We start from the raw sequence: 20,760 nt of genomic DNA on the forward strand, positions 1-20,760 counted from the left end.
CCACTACTGTATTAGATGCTTAGAATGCATAGTAAATAATTTTCTGATTAATTTTCTGTGATGAATAGACCTCATTCCTCCTAATTTCAGAAAGGCAAAAATGAACTCATGCAGTGGCTCTGTTTGCTAGACAAACCAAAATGGTAATTTCTTGTAGACGATGCTCTTAGAAGGTTGTCTAGCTTTAGGAGGAAAATTATATGTATTAAAATATATATTTTAACCTTTACCTCTGGTAACCCTGGAGTAGGAAATAGTAACAACACTTGATAAAATAATGTTAAAAAACATGAATTTAATTTTGGACATTCTTAAAGCATTTACACAGATGTGGAGGATCTGAAAGAGCAAGAACTTGTTAGCAGAATAATGGCAGGACTGCTAGAGAATTATGATGAACTCTTTGAAAATGAAGAGGAAGATTTCTCATCTAATGATTTAAGTTCAGTAACTGAGCAGGTAAGAAACTAATGCATTTTTGGATAGATAAAATATTTGTAATATGTAAAAATACAAATCTTTTGCTGTATAATGTGTTTATAAATTCTGGTTTAGTTTACTAATTAGGTTTCATTTATGTTCCCAACTTTTTTTTACCATGTGCAGAAGATGCTTGAACTAGCTACAGTTATTAGCTATTTTGCTCAATTATTAAACAAAACCAGTTCTCATGGGGGAATCTTAACGCTAACCTATGGTTTAATGAGATGTGGACAAGTCTAACCTTGTCATTGTACTCTTCATACCTCTCTCTTCTCTTTGCAACATGAGGAAAAGTATGTTGCATTTTCTCATAGTATACGTGTTCAAATACAATATGTCCATTAATGTACAGTGTCCTGATTTAAATTGTTGATATTTAAATTAAGACAAAATCATGGTTTAACAAAAAGAGTTTTGTTCAATTCATTCATCTGGCAGTAAATTACAGCATGCTCCAGTTATATGTATGTAGTTTATTTAAGTTATCTGATAGGGGAGATGGGTGGCATAAAAATTTAATAAATATAATAAGTAAAAATTCTTTCTTTGCAAGTGCAGTGTGAAAAATAGTTATGCAAACCAATTCATTTAATGTTACTATTTAACATCTCTGTCTCCTACTGGGAAAAATAAGCACAAAAACTAGTAAGAAGCAAGAAAAATACATATGCACAGAATCAATGTGTCCAAGCAGACTTTGAAAATAGATGACAAACCTGTTGGTGAAATTTGAACACCAGTTTAGTCTATTGATCTGTGTTAGACTGAGATTTCATTGAACTGCTTTCAGAAATAAGGAGAGCAGAGATTTCAGTATTGTTAAGCTAGAGAACACTGCTACTCTTCATGATATTATGTCCACTTTACTTAAAGAAGGTCCACATTAAATCTCTTTTATCTTGTGGCTTTCTTCAAGGAATAGATGTCTTTGGTTTTTCTTCTTCTTGTGTATTGGCTTAAAGTTATATATCATATGATTACCACTGGCTACGAGTCCAGGGCTTCATTGGTACATGTTTTCTTTGTTGAGTTGAGATCCAAAGCATAGGTATCAATAAAGTTTGATCCACTTTATTTATGAACATACATTTTCCCTCCAGTGTGTAGCATCTAATAATTTGTTTTATCTGAGAAAATGAGGTCTTGATGTTACTTGTTTGTTTTTTTAAAGATAAATGATTTGTTGGATGAAGATGATATAAAGCTTGAGCAGTCTGAAGAACTGCCAGAAGAAGAGGAAGAAGAAGAAAACACAGAGGATCCAAAATACAGGGAAGATACAGAGTCTCAAGATATGATGGAGAGCATCCTGGAGTCATGTAGTGTTTCAGCCTCAACAAGGTATATAGCAAAGATACTGAGGATGGTATTACTAGGCAGTACACTATACTTACTTCAATACTATATATGCTTCTGTTTTTAGAGTTGAATTTTAGGATTTTAGTTAACGCAAAATTTTGGAAACAACTTTCCAACCTTTCTGTCACAGAAGTAAGATTTAGACACAGTAACGTAGTCAAATTGACACAAAGCTCTCAGACCTGAGTTTCCTTCATCTAGACCAGAGTGATTCTCTGATCCTGCAATACAGAGTTTAAAATAATTGCATTTTGAATTCTGGACTCATGACAGAATTTCAGGATATCAGTGCTTCGTATAATAGTTCACAATTTAATGAAGTAATAGTTTTTTGTTTTTACTGTTTCATTCCAGAACTCAGCGTGAGCCAAAATTAACAATTTAGCTTGAAACAATTTTTGAAAGTTCTGACTTGTTTGCTGCTTTATGCATGGTAAAAAAAAACTTAGTAAGAATATAAAATGAGTTTAGTTAATGTTCAGGAGCTAGCATTTCCCACTGATCCCAGGGGAAAAACTGCAAAACTGCATGGCTTTTGCCATAATGATGCTGGGGGTATCTCAAAGCTTGCGGTGTGTGTGGTGTGTGTGTGTGTGTTTCAATTCCTGTACTGACTCCAAATTTGTGTCCTTGAATACATGCCTGATTTAATATATTGAACATTGTGTGTAATAATATTGACATATATATTTTATCAAAAGGAGGGAAATAAGGGTATATTAATACTGTATATAGAGTGTTAGATGAAGTCAAGATAATATCCCACTAATTGTGTCTTCTTGGATTTCTACTACTCAATAAAGTTATATGGTCTCTTAATAAGAAAAATGGAACTTGACAATTTGCTGTAATTCCATATAGTTTCTTAATATCTGATTGCTTCCTAGTGTATCCCTAAATGGACACAAGGCCTTTGAATAAAAAAAAAACCCAGTAGTAGAACCCCATTTAAAATTGTCTTTTTAAAGACTGCAATGTAGGCAAATAACATTTGTGTTTATTACAGCCCGCTTGTATTGAATATAGCAGCCTGAATATAGCAGTCAATTAATTTGTTATGGACCAAAAAAATAGGAAATAATATTTTTATTTATTCTTTTTATATATTAAATGTCTGTGCTGCTCATCTCTCCAATACAGTGATTCTGGGCAGCTTACAATATAATAAAAAGTTAAAAAGTGTTAAACACTTGGCCCCAGGCCAAGTGGCAGAACCAAGTTTTTAGACTCTTTCAGAAGGTCAGGAGTGTGAGGGTAGATCTCACCTCTGATGGGAGAATATTCTAGAAGGGGGAGCACAGTGTAATTTTACAATATCATGTAAAAAGAGGAAAGGGAGTACATAGGGTGATGCCCAGTTATTTTTAATAATTATTTCTGATTATTTCATAAGGGTTAATTTGAGAGACCACATTAAAAGCATACGTATAAAACAATATTCATTTTCTTGTCATACACATACACAATGATTAATTCAGGATTTAACATTTTCATTGCATATAATTTTTAACTGAGGGCTCAGTGGAAGCTCATACATAGCTAGCCATATTTCTATAGTTACTTCATTGCCAATCTGTTACGTTCTGAAGACAAATTGTCTAGATAATGTTTGACACTTGTATGCCAGCTTTGTATTTACTTTTAGATGTTGATGCTATGAATGTCTGCAGCTCTGTTTCATGAATTGAATAGTTCTGTCTTATAAATTGCAGGATTAATTAATATCTTGCAATAATGACTAACACTATAGAGAATTGGAATTGTTTTTTATGATTAGGAGACTGTAGGCTAAAACATGAAGAATGGTTTCAGGAATTTGATATGTCAAGTTAATGAAAAGAAGGACTAGGGGCGACATGATAGCAGTATTCCAATATCTAAGGGACTGCTGGCAATGGATGCCTGCAGTCCTAATAATATTTACTAGGGAGCTAGCACCATTTTCCTCCAAGTACTGAGATGTGTGATATATTTTTGCTGGGGGAGCGTTGCCAAAGAGGCTGTAAACCCAAAACATCTGGAGGGCGGTAGGTTGAGGAAGGCTAATTAGAGCTACTGAACTAAATTTGGGGCAAGAGAGTCAGGTTATAAGATGATTATTTTCATTGCAGTGGCTAACATGAGCTGTCGTATGTGCATGAACTTAGCAGAAATAACTCTCACAGCAGCATTGGACCAGGATTAGATGAATTATCATATTAAGTAGGCTTTTTGAAAGGGCCACAAATAAAATGAGAGGGGAAACCAATGTACAGACTGACTGCCTCTAAAATGTTTCTTGGTTCAAAATGTGTTGGTTTCTTTTACCACATGACAAAGGAATCTGATCTGCACTAAGGACTAGTAGGTACCCTGTTGTTAGGAGTCTTTAGGTCTGCGCTCAAAAGATTTCTGCATGTCCAAGCAAATGAAGGAATTCTAGTCAGCGTTTCTGAATAATATCAGCTGCAAAAATGGAGGACGTTGATTAAATGTTATATCTTCACGCTATTGCTCCATTTCCAGACTTAATTGAAAGCGCCCATTCCTTAATGTGCTAAAAACCATTCTTACTTCTAAACTTCTTGATTCTCTTAGTGAATATCTCTTATTCCATCAGACCTCCCAGCACTTTGGACCTTCTGATAAGGCTTTTATCAAGGAAACTAAATTAGCTAGTTGGGCCTTTGGGCTGGAGTTCCCATATATGAAATGCTCTTCCAGTGAAGGTTTGTGTAGCTGCCTCCTGCTCACTGGTATGTCTTACTGACATAAAAAAAAAAAAATCCTATTCACTTCACGTACAAAAATGATTAGGGAACTTGAGGCTTAAATATATGAAAAACGGTTGCAGGAACCGGGTATGTTTTGTTTAATGAAAAGAAGGACTCGGAGTGACATGATAGCAGTTTTCCAATATCTCAGGAGCTGCCACAAAGAAGAAGAGGTCAACCTAATCTCCAAAGCAGGACAAGAAGCAATGGATAGAAACTGATCAAGGAGAGAAGCAACCTAGAACTAAGGAGAAATTTCCTGACAGACCAATTAATCAGTGTAATGACTTGCCTCCAGAAGTTGTGGGTGCTCCAACACTGGAGGTTTTTAAGAACAGATTGGCAGCCGCTTGTCTGAAATGGTATAGGGCCGTGGTACCGAACCTATGGCACATGTGCCACAGGTAGCACTCAGAGCCCTCTCTGTGGGCACGCGCGCGGTCGCCCCAGTCCTAGGCCTTCAGCTGGGTTTTAAAAAACCTTTTCGCTTTAGGCCTCCGCCGCCATGTGCAAAAAAAAAAAGGTTTAATTAATCAATCAATTTCAACTTCTCACGGGAAAAAAAAAATCTCGCAAAGTTGGAATTGATTGATTGAACTATTTAGTCCCATCCAGTCTGCTGTTACCACAGCGGCCATGCCCACCCAATGGGCCACGCCCATCTGGCACCCGACAATACATAAGTGGGTTTTGGGTTGTAGTTTGGGCACTCGGTCTCTAAAAAGTTCGCCATCACTGGTATAGGGTTTCCTGCCTGAATAGGAGGTTGGACTAGAAGACCTCCAAGGTCCCCTCCAACTCTGTTATTTTGTTAACTAATATTGAATAACATCAAAAGATAGAAAGCCTACGCCTTCTGTGATACTTTTATTGTATATTCATATCTGTCGATGATTATTAGTCATTTTCATAGTTGAATAAACCAGTTTTATTGCAGTTGGAGCTGAATCTCCCATTGTTTGGCTGCATTAAGGCTTATATAAACTATGATATGGAATAATTGAAATTAGAATGAAATTTATATATTTCACATTTTTCTGTGGTGATTTAAGGTTGCAAATCTGTTCAGGTGCCCTTGTGATCCACTATTTGGTATCCAGGAGTTATAAAATCAAAAGCCTGTTAGAAGTAAAATGTTGATTGGGCAGCTTACTGTTAGTAGTGACCTCATGTTGCAGTCTTTTCTATGTAGACTGCAGGACTTAGTGCAGTAATACTTCAGTGCTATCTTAGAGGCAACTACTTAAATTAAGCAAGCAGAATAGCCAACTGTGACTGCTGATCTGTTTAGTTTTTTCCAATGAAGTGTTTTCATCTGAAATGTTCATTTGGAATAGGAAAAATAATGAAAATGGCTTTCAAAGTTCTACTACATAGGTAAGCTGACTTAAAGGATTGTATGCTAAAATGGAAATAACGTGCTTTGGAAAATATACTCTGCTATAAACTGCTATTTCCCTGCAGTCATATAATCTATGATATTTAAGGAGAACAGACCTCTTCATGTATTCCTAATTGTTTATTAAAATTATAATGCTTATGAATATTTACATGATTTTGCAGATTGTGACAACATATTAAAATGGTTATGCTGTATCATGCTGTGTCATTCTTTGTCAGGAATTCAGCCAAATAATGCTGCTGCTTGAAATATTAAAATCTGTAAAACTGATGAAAGAGACTATAAAAGCAATAAGTTTTTTTCAGGCTTGGAAGTGATTTTTGAGAATATTCACTGCATTGAAGGTAGCTGAGATGGGGGAGGCAATGTTGAGTATTTTGCTTACTGACTAGATTCCCCCTCACCCCGTCCTCATGGGAAGCACTGAAGAAAGTTCGGGACTTTGTCAGATGTAACTATTACATAGTATATGATTTAATAAAATGCTGGCTGATCAAAGAACCTTACATAAACTTTGAATATTCAAGTGTTTATTTAAAAATTAATCACCTTCATTTCTTTAATAAATTTTGTTTAAATATTTTATTTTGTGAAACTTTCTTTTGATCCTCTGTATATACTATAATACAGCATTAATATAGTGCTTAAGTTATTATTCAGTTGCTAAGTCATGTTGACTCTTCGCAGCTCCATAGGTCACAGCACACCACGTCCTCCTGTCCTGTCCTTCACGGTCTCCTGGAGTTTGTCCAGATTCAAGTTCATTGTGTCGATGACACTAGCTGACCATCTCATCCTCTGCCGTCCCCTCCTCCTTTTGCCTTCAGTCTTTCCCAACGCCAGGTCTTTTCCAAGGAGACCCTCTCTTCTCATTAATGCTGCTTAAGTACTTCATTGCATTTCACAAGTTTAAGAGCTTGTTCATATTAATTGCAATAAATGAAAAGTATTTGTTTTTCCATTCAAAAATTAACCGTTGCTTAGTAAAAGAAAAAAAGAGGTTGATTTGGAAAAAAAATAGGGGACCTGTTTTTATGTTTAAGCAAAAATAAGATGGCCTTTGTTGTAGCAAACAAAGCGGTTGTAAAACTAATTTAATATTGTATTTTAAGCTTTGAAATTGGTATTTTAACTTGGAGACATTATGAGATTGTGGGTATGCTAAACTCTTACAAGTTGTTTTTTTTTTTTTTTTTTTTTTGATACAGAAGAAAATTTGTTGTTAAGTCCTGGAAATATTTAAACTATAAGTGGATGCAGCTATAATTACTTAACGCCCATCTACTTTTCTGCAAATAAGTGTAGAATTTTTTTTGTGTAGTTAGATCTTAGTAAACTGATCAATATGCTCCATACAATGTTTCCTTCTCTATCATTTGTCTCTCTGGTTCAGTATTTAAAACTGATTAGAGCTTCCAATCAAACATTTTCCATTCATGCTGAAGTCTTGAGACATTCATCATTTGAACTTGTATGCGGAACCTCCCTTTCTTCCTGACCTGCAAAGTCACTACAGCAGGGGTTCTCAACCTTGGCAACTTTAAGACTTGTGGACTTCAACTCCCAGAATTCCTCAGCCAGCAAAGCTTTTATGTCAGCAAAGCTGGCTGAGGAATTCTGGGAGTTGAAGTCCACAAGTCTTAAAGTTGCCAAGGTTGAGAACCCCTGCACTAAAGTTTCTTCTTTGGAGACTACTCTACCCTCTTTAATGACTCTGGTACTTCATCAAATTATGGGTGTTTGACTCAGTACTGTTCATTACTGCTGTCTGACTTAGGCTTGCCCCCCTATGTCATTTTTTATTACATCACGTTTACTTAGATCAATACTGAACAGATGCACAGCATTTTTAACGATTTGCTAATCTTTGTTATAAAGATTTTGTAGGAAAAGAATATGACAAAACCTATACTTGACTGGGTTTTTTTTAAAACCCCTGTGGCCCTTTCATTATTATTATTATTTTTTTGAACAAAGAAACACAAAATTGGACTTACGTTGGAAGAACTTTCATTAAAATTCCATACAATTTGTACAATATTTTGAAAACTCAAGTACAACAAAATGTAGAATTTAATGAGCATGATACTTATTTTGATTATGGTATCTTGAACGTATTGCAAAAGTGCATATTCTTTTTTCCAAGAAGTAATGCTTTGTTGCCTTTAAATAGTCTCAGTTTTACTGGTGAAAGTGTTCAGATGCAAATCTGAAGGATTGATAAAACTGCCTTCTTGCCAGTCATAAGAAGTCCTCCCTCATATGTTACATCCAGCTGTGCTGCTATAAACACTCTTGCTATGTTAATTAAAATACTCTCTTCTTTCATATTATGTTTTCCTGGGAGGAAATTAAAAATGTTTTTCAACTCTTGTAAAAAGCATGATGAATTTCTTCATGTATATTGAAGGGAAAGGAAGAAAAATACACAACCCTTTTTTATGTGGAGGAAAGAATATAGTTTTTCCTTTCATACTTCATTTTTTCAAGAAACAGCAGTCAGGTGATAGTTGTGCTGTCTTCAAAATCTTTATAAGAAGCTCGTTTTGAGGGTGAAGGTTCGTTCTCTGAGCTTGTGGGTTGCTTTCTGAATGTTTTGCTACCAGGCTAGATAACATCTTCAGCAGAGTTTAGGGGACATCGGTGTCAATGTTCTTCTGTTTATAAGGGCTCCAGGTTTCCTTTATAAAAACACTCTGTTTCTGTGCATAGGCAACTAAGGATAGCTTTTAAAGCAGCTTGCAAAGGATGTGGCTGCGTTAACATGTCAAAGAGAGGTGCTGTATTAATGTTAACACACTTTGCAGAGCACCTATTTGAAATATTTTGCATGGCTTTCCTAGCATTATTAAATAACAGGTTACTAACAGCAGTTATTGTTGAGATCAATAACTGAGTATGTTCCATTAGCAGTTCATATTATTTTGCTGTATTGTTTTGCTTGCGGAAGTTACATTAAAGGACTGTATTTAAATATGCTGAATGATAAAATCTTTAAATAATGGCAAAGGCAATTCATAACCTGGTCAACTATAATTATGTCTGAGTTTAAAACTTTTATTAGTATTTGTAACCTGTTATCGATATACTAGGTTTCTTACTGAAAATCATTACAATATACTCAAATGAACTGAACTGAAACCTGAATGTTTCTGTGTATCATTTTCATTGCAGTGCTCATCTCTCAAGTATCTTGCCAGCTTCTGCAGAGTAAGTATAAATTCCCCATAGGCATAGAAAATATTCATGATCGTATTGTATACAGGTAATCCTCAACTTACAACTATTTGTTTAGTGACCGTTGGAAGTTACAGTGGCACTGAAAAAAGTGACATGACCGTTGCAGCATCCTCATGGTCACATGATTTAAAATTTGGACACTTGGCAGCTGGCACGTATTTATAATGGTTGCAGTGTTTAAGGGTCAAGTGATCACCTTTTGCTATTTTCTGACAAGCAAAGTCCACGGGGAAGCCAGATTCACTTAACAACCATTATACTACTTAACAACTACAGTGATTCACTTAACAGCTGTAGCAAGAAAGGTTATAAAATGGGGCAACAATTGTCTTGTTTAGCAATGGAAATTTTGGGCTCAATTGTGGTTGTAAGTCAAGGACTACCTCTATTATTACGGAACCTTTGCACTGTTTTGCTTTGGGTGAATAAATACTGGATGACATTAATATAGATAAAAACTTGGAATTAATATTGAATGACTATTTAAAATATCTGTTAATTTTAACCCCCATTTTTCTTTTCCTAATCTTCCATATACCCACATTTCTTATTGCTCTAAGAGCACATGGCTTGTTTTGACCCTAATTTTTTTTCTTTTGACAGTTGTTTTTTCTGTATCTCTTTACTTTCTCTTTAAATTATATCTTTATATTGTACAATTCACCATTTAAACCACCAATTCTCACACAGGTTGCTATTCTTTCTAATTGCCCTGAGTCTGCTTCCATTTCTAAACCTAGTACAAGATTTCACATTGTATCACATTGAACTGTGAGCGTCAGAAAAAATTATTTTTGTAACGTAAGCACATTCTCTGCTCTATTTGCTAGTCAAAGTGAATGAATAAACTAGTTTCTTTTCAGTTGAATATCCTCTGCTTGCTAGGAACAAAATTGAGCAACATGATTTACATATAAGAAAATAGATTATTAATACATACCATTGTTTTATTTCAAGCATCTTGGAAAGAACAATTAGAGCAGCAGTAGAACAACATCTCTTTGATCTGCAGAGCAGCATAGATCAAGATCTTAAGAATTTACAGCACCAAGTGGTGTGTCATGAAGGAGATATTGAGGAAGATGAAAAAGGATCTAACAACCGGTAAGATTTTATTTTATATTGCTTATTTGATTACAAAAATCAATTAATCTTTTAAAATAAAAATGATTTTTTTAAATAAAAAAATAAATAGTAACAAAATGAAATTTTATTGTAGTGTTTGGGCACTATGTGATGATGATAGTATGGATAATGAATGAAGATGATGGCAGTGATGAGGAGGAGGATACTTGATAGCATTTCCATTATCCTTAATATATTGCTTAAGAGATTTCATAGTGTCCTAATAATGTATTCATGCTTTGTTGCATTTTTCTTCAAATCAATTTCCTGTAAGACTGTGGCAGGTCATGATTTACCTGCAGGACATTCTAATTAAATAAGGATTATAATTTGTAGATTGATGTTGCTGACAGTATATTCAGTGATGTTAGCCATCTACAAATAAAATGCTTGCTGCTGCTTGCTGGGGTTTACCCAAGCAGCTGTAGATCCATGTGGTTGCAGGATTGCTTGCTGCCCTGCAAGGCAGGGTGCAGGGCAGCCAAAAGGAGATGGCTATTAAGAAATATGAAATATAAATGAACAAATGGGCAGTAATGTGGGGGAAGTGCCTGTATGGTTGTAGGTATAGGCAAGCTGTCAAGTGCCTGAATTTTTGTCATGTAACTGTGGAAGTGCTGCAATGATGATAACTTTGGGCATGTGTCATATGTCCATTATTTTAGAATTGTAATTTTGACAAGTCGCTGAATAAGTAATCATAAATAGAAGACTATCCGTAGCACAAAGATGCCTGCAGCATCTTTAGTGCCTTTAGATGTCCCTTCTTTGGTTTAGTGACATTAGGGGAAATTTCATTTCTTTCCACTTCTTCTGAAGCAATTCTTCAGGTAATGTGTTTGAATAGGCAGCGTCTTCTGCTTCGTAGAGGTCGGGTGTTTCAGAATGGTTTCAGTGTGATCAACTTGTATGAACCAACTGTAACATACATTCTATCGCTAGTTTAAACTCCTTGCTTTGGGGAATATCAGTCTAGGGATTACTGCAGTATCTACAGCCTGTTGCTGGATATGGTAGGAACAGTATTAAGTTTTCCCCAAAAGTAGAATGTTACATGTATTTTTGTGCTATAACATTTATGAGCATCTTATTAAATAATAAATGGATATTAGGAATTTACTTTTTTTTCTTTTCTGAATGCAGTTGTACAGACTTTTATAAGCATATTCTGATTTCATTAATTCAGAATATTATTATCACCAAAATAGTTAATGCCTACAGTCCTTAACTTATACCCATAACCAGATAGTTTTATGCAGGTAAAATTCATTATTTAGCATCTTGTTCCTTTTGTTAGGGATGATACTGAAAAGAATATTACTAAAGATTATGAGAATCTTGGAGACTGCTCTGAAACAGTGAATTGCACTAAATTAGACAGTGAAATTATACAACCTGTGTCTGAGGATAAAGAAAATTATCAGGTAAGAGTAGCATAAAATATGCTTCATGCATTTTGAGTTTTGTTTCCTGTAACTGTAGTCTGAAAATATTTTAGTGCAATCTGAAATATAACTAGAAGGAATACTATTAGTATTTGTTTTGTAAATATATTGTTATCCTGCTGTAAACTAGCTAAAATAACAATATCACTTCCCATTCTTTGTTGCTATAAGAGAGTCTCCAGACTATGAGTGTGTTCTGCCTTGTAAATGAAGTATTTTTTATGGTCATAGACCATCATAATTCTTCTTAATCTCACCGGCTCAAGGTTGACTCAGCCTTCCATCCTTCTGAGGTAGGTAAAATGAGGACCCAGATTGTTGGGGGCAATGTAAATATATATATATACATTACTTACTGGTGTACACCGCTTAGAGAGTGCTTGCACTTAAAGCGGTATATAAGTCCCATAAATAAATAAATAAATAAATAAATAAATAAATAAATAATCCAGTCTGCTAGGCAGGACATGCAATCCACAGGACCATAGTTTGCCTCCTCTCTTGAAACTGAACTTGAGCTCCATAAACCTGTAAATTCAGCTTGAAAAGGCAAGTGGTAGTCCAAACTATAAGAAGTTTGCTTTTAGGCACTCATTTGGAACTCCTGTAAGCACAGTTCTGCCATTTTCATGTAACTATAGATAGGAACGTTGCTTTTTCTCCATACAGAATATGAATCTTGTGCTGTATTTCTGGACATTAAACATGTCCAGCAAATATTATATCTTGCTGCTAAAGCCATCCATATGCTAGCAAGCTTTACACCCTTTCAAGTTCCCTTTCCTTTTTGGCTCAGGAGACTGTACTCTCCATGACTTTTTCATCATCTGTTATTTTTAATCTTTTAACTAAAGCATCAAACATAAATTCAAATTAAAACTTTACTTTGCCATTCTTCTCCTTGCCTTCTACTCCAACAAGAAGCCAAGTGTAATATCCGTTAAGGAACACATATAAATTTAAGACATTTGTTCCTGTAAGAAGTTAGTTGGATTGAAAATAAAAGATATTTTTCAAGATAATCCAGGCAACATGATGGGTAAGCAGAGAGTTGTATCAGATCATTTCAGGACAATTGAGGACTCTACCAGAGAATCTTGTTCTTTTCTCTGCAGAGACCTATGTTAGGGCTTACTTGCCACTGGGAAATTAAGTAGTTATAGCAATAGCACTTAGACTTACATACCGCTTCATAGTACTTTACAGCCCTCTCTAAGCGGTTTACAGAGTCAGCATATTGCGCCCAACAATCTGGGTTCTTATTATATAGCAGCCAAAAATTATGTTTAAACCTTCATTGTTCTAGGGAAAAAAGGCTAATTGCTAGAAAGCTGTAATGTTATTCCCATACAATTTAGTTCCAAAGTGTTACTGTCCCACATTTTGTCAGCACCTGCTCCCTCCTCCCCCCCCCCAGGAATATCAGGATATGCCCCATTTTGTGCCTGCTCACTATATCCTATGCATACTTGTGAGTTCCAGATAATCATTGCAATTTCACTACAGCAGTTTTGAAAGGGGAAATATGCTTTGGAGCTGGGAAACTTGATGACATTTCTCAGCAATTACAAAGCAGCTATGTCTTTTCCTGAGAGTGAGTAGCTGCCTTCCATAACTTTGGAAAAGACATATTTATATTAAAGTGTTGCTGACAGATGCAGTGTGAATACCTGTGTATGCTCTGAATCACTTCTTTTCCTTTGAATCTGATTGAAAGCATTTCACAGCCCTACAATATATATTTATAAAAGGACTAAAACAAAGGACAATAGGGAACACTTTTACCAAGCCCTAGAAATTTAAAGCAGCTAACCAGTCTGGAACCGCCTCCTGTCCACCCAAAATGAAGGTTAAAGTTTAGATCATGTTTGAAAATATTTATAGATATGTATTTCCTTATATCTATATATTTAGTTCCAGATTTATGGGAATACTTGCTGAGAATCTTAAGTGTTATAAAAAACAAACAAAAATTTGTTCCTGCTAGCCCTAGATCTTTTTTTCCTGACAGAATTTATGCTTGTGCAAAACATGATTTTTTGCCCTGTCCTGTGTGACCTGCTATTTCAAGAGCTACATTCCCAAGAATATTGCAAAATACCTTATTTTTTTAGAATCCTGCCTCTGAGTGAATGTAAGGCAGTGTTTCCCAAACTTGACAATTTTAAGGCATGTGGACTTCAACTCCCAGAATTCCACAGCCAGCATTGCTGGCTGTGGAATTCTGGGAGTTGAAGTCCTCATGCCTTAAAATTGTCAAGTTTGGGAAACACTGATGTAAGGTAAAGCAAAAATTAGCAAAGACACTGTAGAAAAGTTTTGAGTGGCGTGGTGGCCTAGTGATGAAGATGTCCACCTCCCACTCAGAAGGTTGAGAGTTTAATTCTAGGTAGTGGCAAATGTTTCTCTCCTGGGGTGCAAAGAAAAAAAAATCTGCATGGTGTCAGGAAAGGCATCCAGCCAGTAAATGCTCAGTTCCATCCAGTTGCCTCGACTCTCCCCCTGAATTAAGGGTCATAAAAAGGAGTTTTTATTGTAAAGAAGCTTCAGATCTATAAAAGAAATTCAGAATTTAAAAAGGAAAATAATGATAGCTTACAGTTAATTTATCACTTTCTTCTAAAGGAAGATAATAGCTTTGTAGGAAACTAATTTATGCAGTACTCCTTATTTAAATTAGCATGTTTTGCAGGGGATTTTCTATTACGATACTATCCTAGCAAAGCATAGCTGAATTATTCATCTTTATATTTATATTAGAATCATTTGTTAACGTCTTTTACTAAGATTTACATAATATTAGCATGTTACCATTATATGAATATTATAAATATTGAAGTGATTGCATTAAGAATCCTATATGTACTCTTTCAAGGAATTTCTCTGGAAAATGCAAATATTAGCATGTATATAACTTTCAGTTGTGATGTACAATAGTTTTGCCCTTCCTCCCATTATAATGAATGTAAATAAGACCATGCTGTTATTTTAGTCACTGTTACAGAACCATTTTAAATTCTTCAAATCAAAACAGCCAAGAAATGTAATGCATATATTTATAATAACAGTAAATGGCTTTTGATATAAGCCATAGAAATAGAAAAAAATATTAGGGATATGCAAAATATATAATTTCCAGAGACAGGGCATTCTGGAGAACGTTAGACTGTTTTGCTCTTCCAGTAAGCCATGCTAACTTCCTGAAGATTCTCCCTTTTCAAGGATAGTTTGGTGGAGTTTGTTTTTGGAATTCTCCAAACTGGAAGTAGTTCAGTGTGTTTTGGGGGTTATACTGTCCCAAATAAACAAGTTTCATCCGGAACATCATTTCCAGAATTCCTCACATGATTTCTGAAAAACTGCGAAATTACTCCTGGAATGGCATAATCTTTATGTGATCTTTGCATGTAATATTCAGAAAATAACACCGAAGAAGGAAAAATAGATGAAAAAAAAAAAAAAACCCAAATCAAGCAACAATAAACTAAGAGAAGTAATTTGCCAGTAGTACCTATTTCAAACTGAAAAGTTAGTCTACAAATGGCCTGTTTGTTTATTTGAAAATTTAGCCCCATTAATATCAGAAATATCTGACAATTTTAGGATGATATTGACATTTGGCCTTCAAATGTTGTGCTGGAAACTGTATTCCAAAAGATGGTGGAATCAGAATGTACATATAATTCATATCAATTTAAAATATTATTTCCAGTTACTTAAAGTTCTCTTTCTGTCACATTAAAAACTATATGTTTTCAGCATTTGGGTTAGGGCTTTGGAAACTGAATATCGCCTTCATTTTATATCCTAGGAATAAAATGTGCTTTACCTAAAAAGGAAAAGAGCAAATGATTTTAAAACTATCTGAAGTATGTTTAGCTATCTTCAGATCCAAGGCACAGAGGAGAGGCTATATTAAGAAGCGCTATTACTGCTTAGCAGTGAATTGAGTATTTTTCTCTGTCAGCTGTTCATAAGGATTAGTCTATAATCACTTTTAATGTGATTTTCTGATTGTATTAAATGCAAATATTAAAAATAATATTTAACATATAAGCCAGTTTTAACTGGGTGTTTTTACTAGTGGCATGAGTGCTTTCTTCCAGCAACGTTCTGTCCATGTTGCTGCTTTATTTAGTAACAAGGATTAATAGTATCTTTTAGAGTCCAGCAGATGGCTCATTCTGCATAAACTGAGAGAAGTCCTCAGAATCCTTGTTGTTAATATTTTGTTTACATCTTCAGCCCCTCAAATTGATCTATATTAGCATACTTCAGCAGGGCACTTCAAAACTTTCCCCCCAGAAGTTAAAGTAACTAAGTAGTTTAAATAAATTTTAAATTCGTTTAGAACCACAGAATATTGTAGCTTTCTTCCTTCCTTAAAACAGAATGGCAGTTACCATGCTAAGGTCTTTGTTTTCACCAATAGGCTGCAGGCGTATTGTTGAAGCCATGTGATGATGGAGGTGAAGATAAAGAACCCTTTGGAAATAAGTATGTACTCCAGTATACAAGAGAACATTGGGTCTGGGGCAAGATACTTTTTATTAATGTTATCTTGACGAGGAACTGTTTTTCCAGAATTAGTTTCCTTAGTATGAGGACATCTATCTGTTGCTAAAATTTCTATACTCAGGGCATTTAGGACTGAGTATATTTAGTGATTGTATTAGTGCCAGAATTGTAACCTTACTTTGTGTTACAGGATACAGAAAGATTAATTTAACATAGCTTTTGTGATTTTTGCCTTTAGAGTAGGAAAAAACCCAGAGCCAAGTAAGAAAATAGTTTCATATTGTATAAAAATTTCTCTCATCTTTACCTCAGCCAGTTTGCTTTCTTTTGTGTCAACTAATTTTTATGTTATGAAATTATTTTATAAATTTTGCTTACCATTGATTAAAATTTCATAAAAACAAGTAAACAATATTCTTTACAATTTATCAAGCCAACTAAACTAGAGTTTTGCAATAAATCCAGGTTTAGTTTAATAAATCATGAAGTAATACATTGAACAATGTTTGCCATGATTTTTTGAATTGAGGAATCATGATTTGCTAGTTACTATTAAATCATAATCAGAAAACATTTTAAATGCTTTTCAAACCACTTCTTTTGTACACTATGCTTTGCCATATCTAAATTGACAAATCATAATTACAGCTTTGTATACATAGATATATTGCTAGCCACGATACTAGTTTGTGTGTGTGTGCGTGTTTGTGTGTATGCGTGCATGCATGTGTGTGTATTAATATCACTAGATTAGGGAGGATAATTGTAAATGTAAAGTTCTTTGTTTTGGTTTATCAAACAGAAGCCAAGTTTATTTTGTTTTAAACTGTACTGATACAACTGAGTTGAGTCCATAAGAATTGCCATCATAAGTATTTTGAAATAATCTTCCCATGTCCTAACTTCCTTTATAGGCAAGACTGTATATTGTTTGATGATGGTAGCAAAATGACATCACACATGATTCTGGTGAGATCTTGCTTTTTTTTCTTTCCCTTGTAAATCTAGGCACAATTTAAATATATAGCCACAAATGTATTTCCACTTTTTAACTGCATGAATATTAACTGTAATTTTTACAGATAGTTAGTATTTGACATTCTCTTGTATGGTTCCTATTTTATATATCTGTAAAGGCTTACTTTATTTAATTGCTTGCTTATATTTCACATTATTTTTATCAATCAGGAAAACATGCTGAAATCCAAAAAACAAAAATTTAAATGTATGCTGGAAGTTGCTGATCCTATAATAGTGTATTATTTATTTACAGGATTGTGTTAGCAATATTTCTGATCAAAATATGAAAAATGAATTGGAGGAATTGAAAAACCGAAATAACAATGCTCCTGAAGCAACACTGTGTGCCTCTTTACCACATCTTGATTTGAAGAATGTGAATGGTGGTGACAAATGGGAAGGTAAACCTTGATTTTACTGATGTTTTTCAAAAATTTGTTAATTTTGAAAATTCAAATATATGATCAATAGAAATTTGTATTTATTGACACTTAATAATATATTTCAAATGGGTATTAGATGAAGTCTATTGAAATGAATCAGTAGAAGAAAAAGTTAGATTTGGGAAGTTGAAACTTCCAAATATTGCTAGTTGAAATTACCAGTAATTCTTAACAAATTGTTTTAATCTGCTTGAAGTCTGTAAGAGTAGGGGTTTAAAGAATATTATTTGTGTACTGCTTGTTATGCTTGTTTCTCAATTTATAAACTGCAGAGATTGCTGGGGATCATTATAACAATTGTGTGAAGGGTATTTTACTCCTGCATAGTCCTATAGCTAAGAAAAGGAGGATATGTTGACTTTGATGATGCCAATCCTATTTTCCATTGTAAAAGAATGTATGAGGGAGCTTAGCTAGAGCTTCTTTATCACACTTTCTGTGTTTTTTATCAGGGAGATGGGATTCTGCCCATTTTATTTTTAAAGAAATCAAGATGTGATAATTCTATTATGTTCCCACACATCATTTTTCTTGAGATAAAACACATATCATCCATGTAACAAATAATGTTGTAGTAACCATCATATTTACCATGGCTATAATACGCCAGCAAATAATTATGACTGCTTATATAGAAATAATGTATACATTTGTTATAATATGCAAATTTTAAAAGAAACACTATTTTGGAACATCAACATTCATATTGATCTCATGAAGTAATTATAGTTATAATGTACAGTATAAAACTAATGTTGTTTTATGTAATATTTAGGAATGGGTTTGATTCTTCTTTTTGGGGTAGGGAATGTATTGACCATGAAGTGCAGAAATGCATTTTTACTTCCAGGAAAATTTCAGTATCTGCAACAGCTGAAATTATATTAGAACAGTATATTCAATTTCAGGATTATCTTTTTCTTTTACAATTCTTTTGTATGGTGCTCCTGGTAATGCAACTCTATGTGGTCAAATATATTTTTTCCATACAATTAACAATCAAAAGACTGTTGATTGTTGGATATAATTGTTGGATATAAATGTAAGGATATATGGTTGCTCCCAGAAGCTCTTATATAAGGAGGCACCATTATTGTTCTGTCTTTTCAGATAGCTTGAAAAAGATAGCCTCTATACCTCATGCAATCTGTAAGTTGTCAAAAAAAGTTTTTTATATTACCAAAGTTGATAAAATGAGGATCCAGATTGTTGGTAGCAATATGCAAATAATACTTCTACATTGTGAATTGTTCAGAGAGTGCTATAAAAAGCCATGGGGCGATATATAAGCCATATAAATGCTATTGCTATTTTATAACTGTAGCTTAATCTCATGATGCCAATTGGACAGATTTCCTCAAAATGAGAAGAGAATATTTTCCCCCAGCCATTGGATTAACCATTCAAGTTATTTTTTTGTTGTATAGTAGAAACACATAGAGATTCCTAGTAGGAGTAAGTGTACACTAAGAACACGTAAAACATTAATATAATCTGTTTGGTATTATTTTTGAAAAATGAAATGTCATATTTGCTGCTTATATTTTAGTTATCTCTAATTGAACAAGTTATTCCTCTAACAATTGGTACATCCTCCACATTATGCCAAACTATTAAAGTATAGTATCTCTTGAGAATGAGCCTGGAAGGTACCAGTAATTCTTGCTTTCTCTTGTTGATTCATGTGGTAAAGATATTGGTGAACATTTGGATAACAACACTTAACAGTAACCTTATAGCAACATCCAAACTGCAAGATTATGATTTCTGCTTAACTTGCAAACTGAACCAATTAATAGTATAGTGATATTAATTTCCAAATGGATGATAATGGTTGTTCTGACGTTCCTCTGACTCTAAGGACAAAATATATGTATTTTGATCACATAACTACTTAAAATAGCTCTTCGTTTAAGCAGTAGCTTCTTGTTTTATTTGCTGCTATACTCTACGAATAGGATCCAAAGAAATGCAATGCATTAACAGTTCCAAAGTTAATGGAACTGTTTCCCTTCTGGTGATTAATTGAATGCAGCTCCAGAATATCCTCAGACCTTAGGGATTACTTCAAGGGGAGGATTAAAGGCTAAGCCGAAAGTCCCTTTTGTGCTCTGCAAAGCTCTTTGGATCCTGAATTAGGTTTCTTCATTCTCTGTCCTCTTTTTCGAATCAGATTGAATTCTTTTATATTAATCTTATTGTTAAGATCCATTTAGATTTAGTTTAATGATTTCTAGACCTGTTCTGTTGTGTGTTCAGAAATTTGCTTCTTTTTAAAAATGCATATCTTGTTAATTGGGACAAATGCCTATGTTGGACACATACATAATTGTTATTTTTAAACATATGTGAGCAAAATCTGTCCTGTGCATAAATTTATTTTTGTTTGAAATGTGTTTTGTTAAACATGGGAAAGCATGTGGCTTTTGTTTGTCACCTCTGGAACACTTCTGGAAAGGCTTTTAATTGATAAAGGGCTTCATCTTGAATATTGTTGGGCACCTTTTAACTGCTCCATTCAGTTGAGAATTGAGTGCTTAGACCTGGCCCCGAGTCAATTGGAAGACTTTCTGTGTGGTGCTGTACTCCTACGTGTTATTTATAGTTTGTTCTAACCGTGTGATGTGTTCACTTCAGTATTTTTTGCCATTTTTTTTCATTTATTAGCGCCATGCCCTATCACTTTTCCCCTCATTGATTTCAAAACAATGCATCTACAGAGAGAAGGGGAGGGTAAGTATGGTTCGCCATACATTCAGTTACTGCCTCTTTCATGGTTTATGGTTGCTTTCAAATTACCCCTTTTACCTGCTGCCTTCTGAAGAGTTATGGCTTATGATTGGTGCAGTGGTATGCATATAAACGGTCCAGGTTGACATGCTGGTATGTTTAGTTAAATGATGTTAGCCAGCAGAACTAGGACTGCCTGACAACCTGGGAAAGCCTCTGCCAGCTAGAGAAGAATGTCCTCC

At 34.3% G+C, this 20,760-nt stretch overlaps 1 protein-coding gene across 3 annotated transcripts in view; it reads left to right on the forward strand.

Moving 5' to 3' along the window:
• FAM13B (family with sequence similarity 13 member B) overlaps positions 1–20,760 on the forward strand; it is a 61,579-nt gene that overhangs the window by 20,397 nt on the left and 20,422 nt on the right. The window contains exons 6-15 of one of the 3 annotated variants that reach the window (XM_039349245.1): positions 318–459; positions 1,655–1,824; positions 9,172–9,207; positions 10,195–10,341; positions 11,660–11,786; positions 16,240–16,304; positions 17,240–17,294; positions 17,599–17,746; positions 18,899–18,937; positions 20,456–20,521. In XM_039349245.1, coding sequence (XP_039205179.1) covers positions 318–459; positions 1,655–1,824; positions 9,172–9,207; positions 10,195–10,341; positions 11,660–11,786; positions 16,240–16,304; positions 17,240–17,294; positions 17,599–17,746; positions 18,899–18,937; positions 20,456–20,521 — 995 coding nt within the window. The remainder of the gene's footprint in view (positions 1–317; positions 460–1,654; positions 1,825–9,171; positions 9,208–10,194; positions 10,342–11,659; positions 11,787–16,239; positions 16,305–17,239; positions 17,295–17,598; positions 17,747–18,898; positions 18,938–20,455; positions 20,522–20,760) is intronic. The other 2 variants (XM_039349246.1, XM_039349247.1) reach the window with 2 other exon arrangements.

Source organism: Crotalus tigris, unplaced genomic scaffold (genome assembly GCF_016545835.1).
Source record: "Crotalus tigris isolate CLP2741 ecotype Arizona unplaced genomic scaffold, ASM1654583v1 scf7180000018239.1010054, whole genome shotgun sequence".
NCBI lineage: Eukaryota > Metazoa > Chordata > Lepidosauria > Squamata > Viperidae > Crotalus > Crotalus tigris.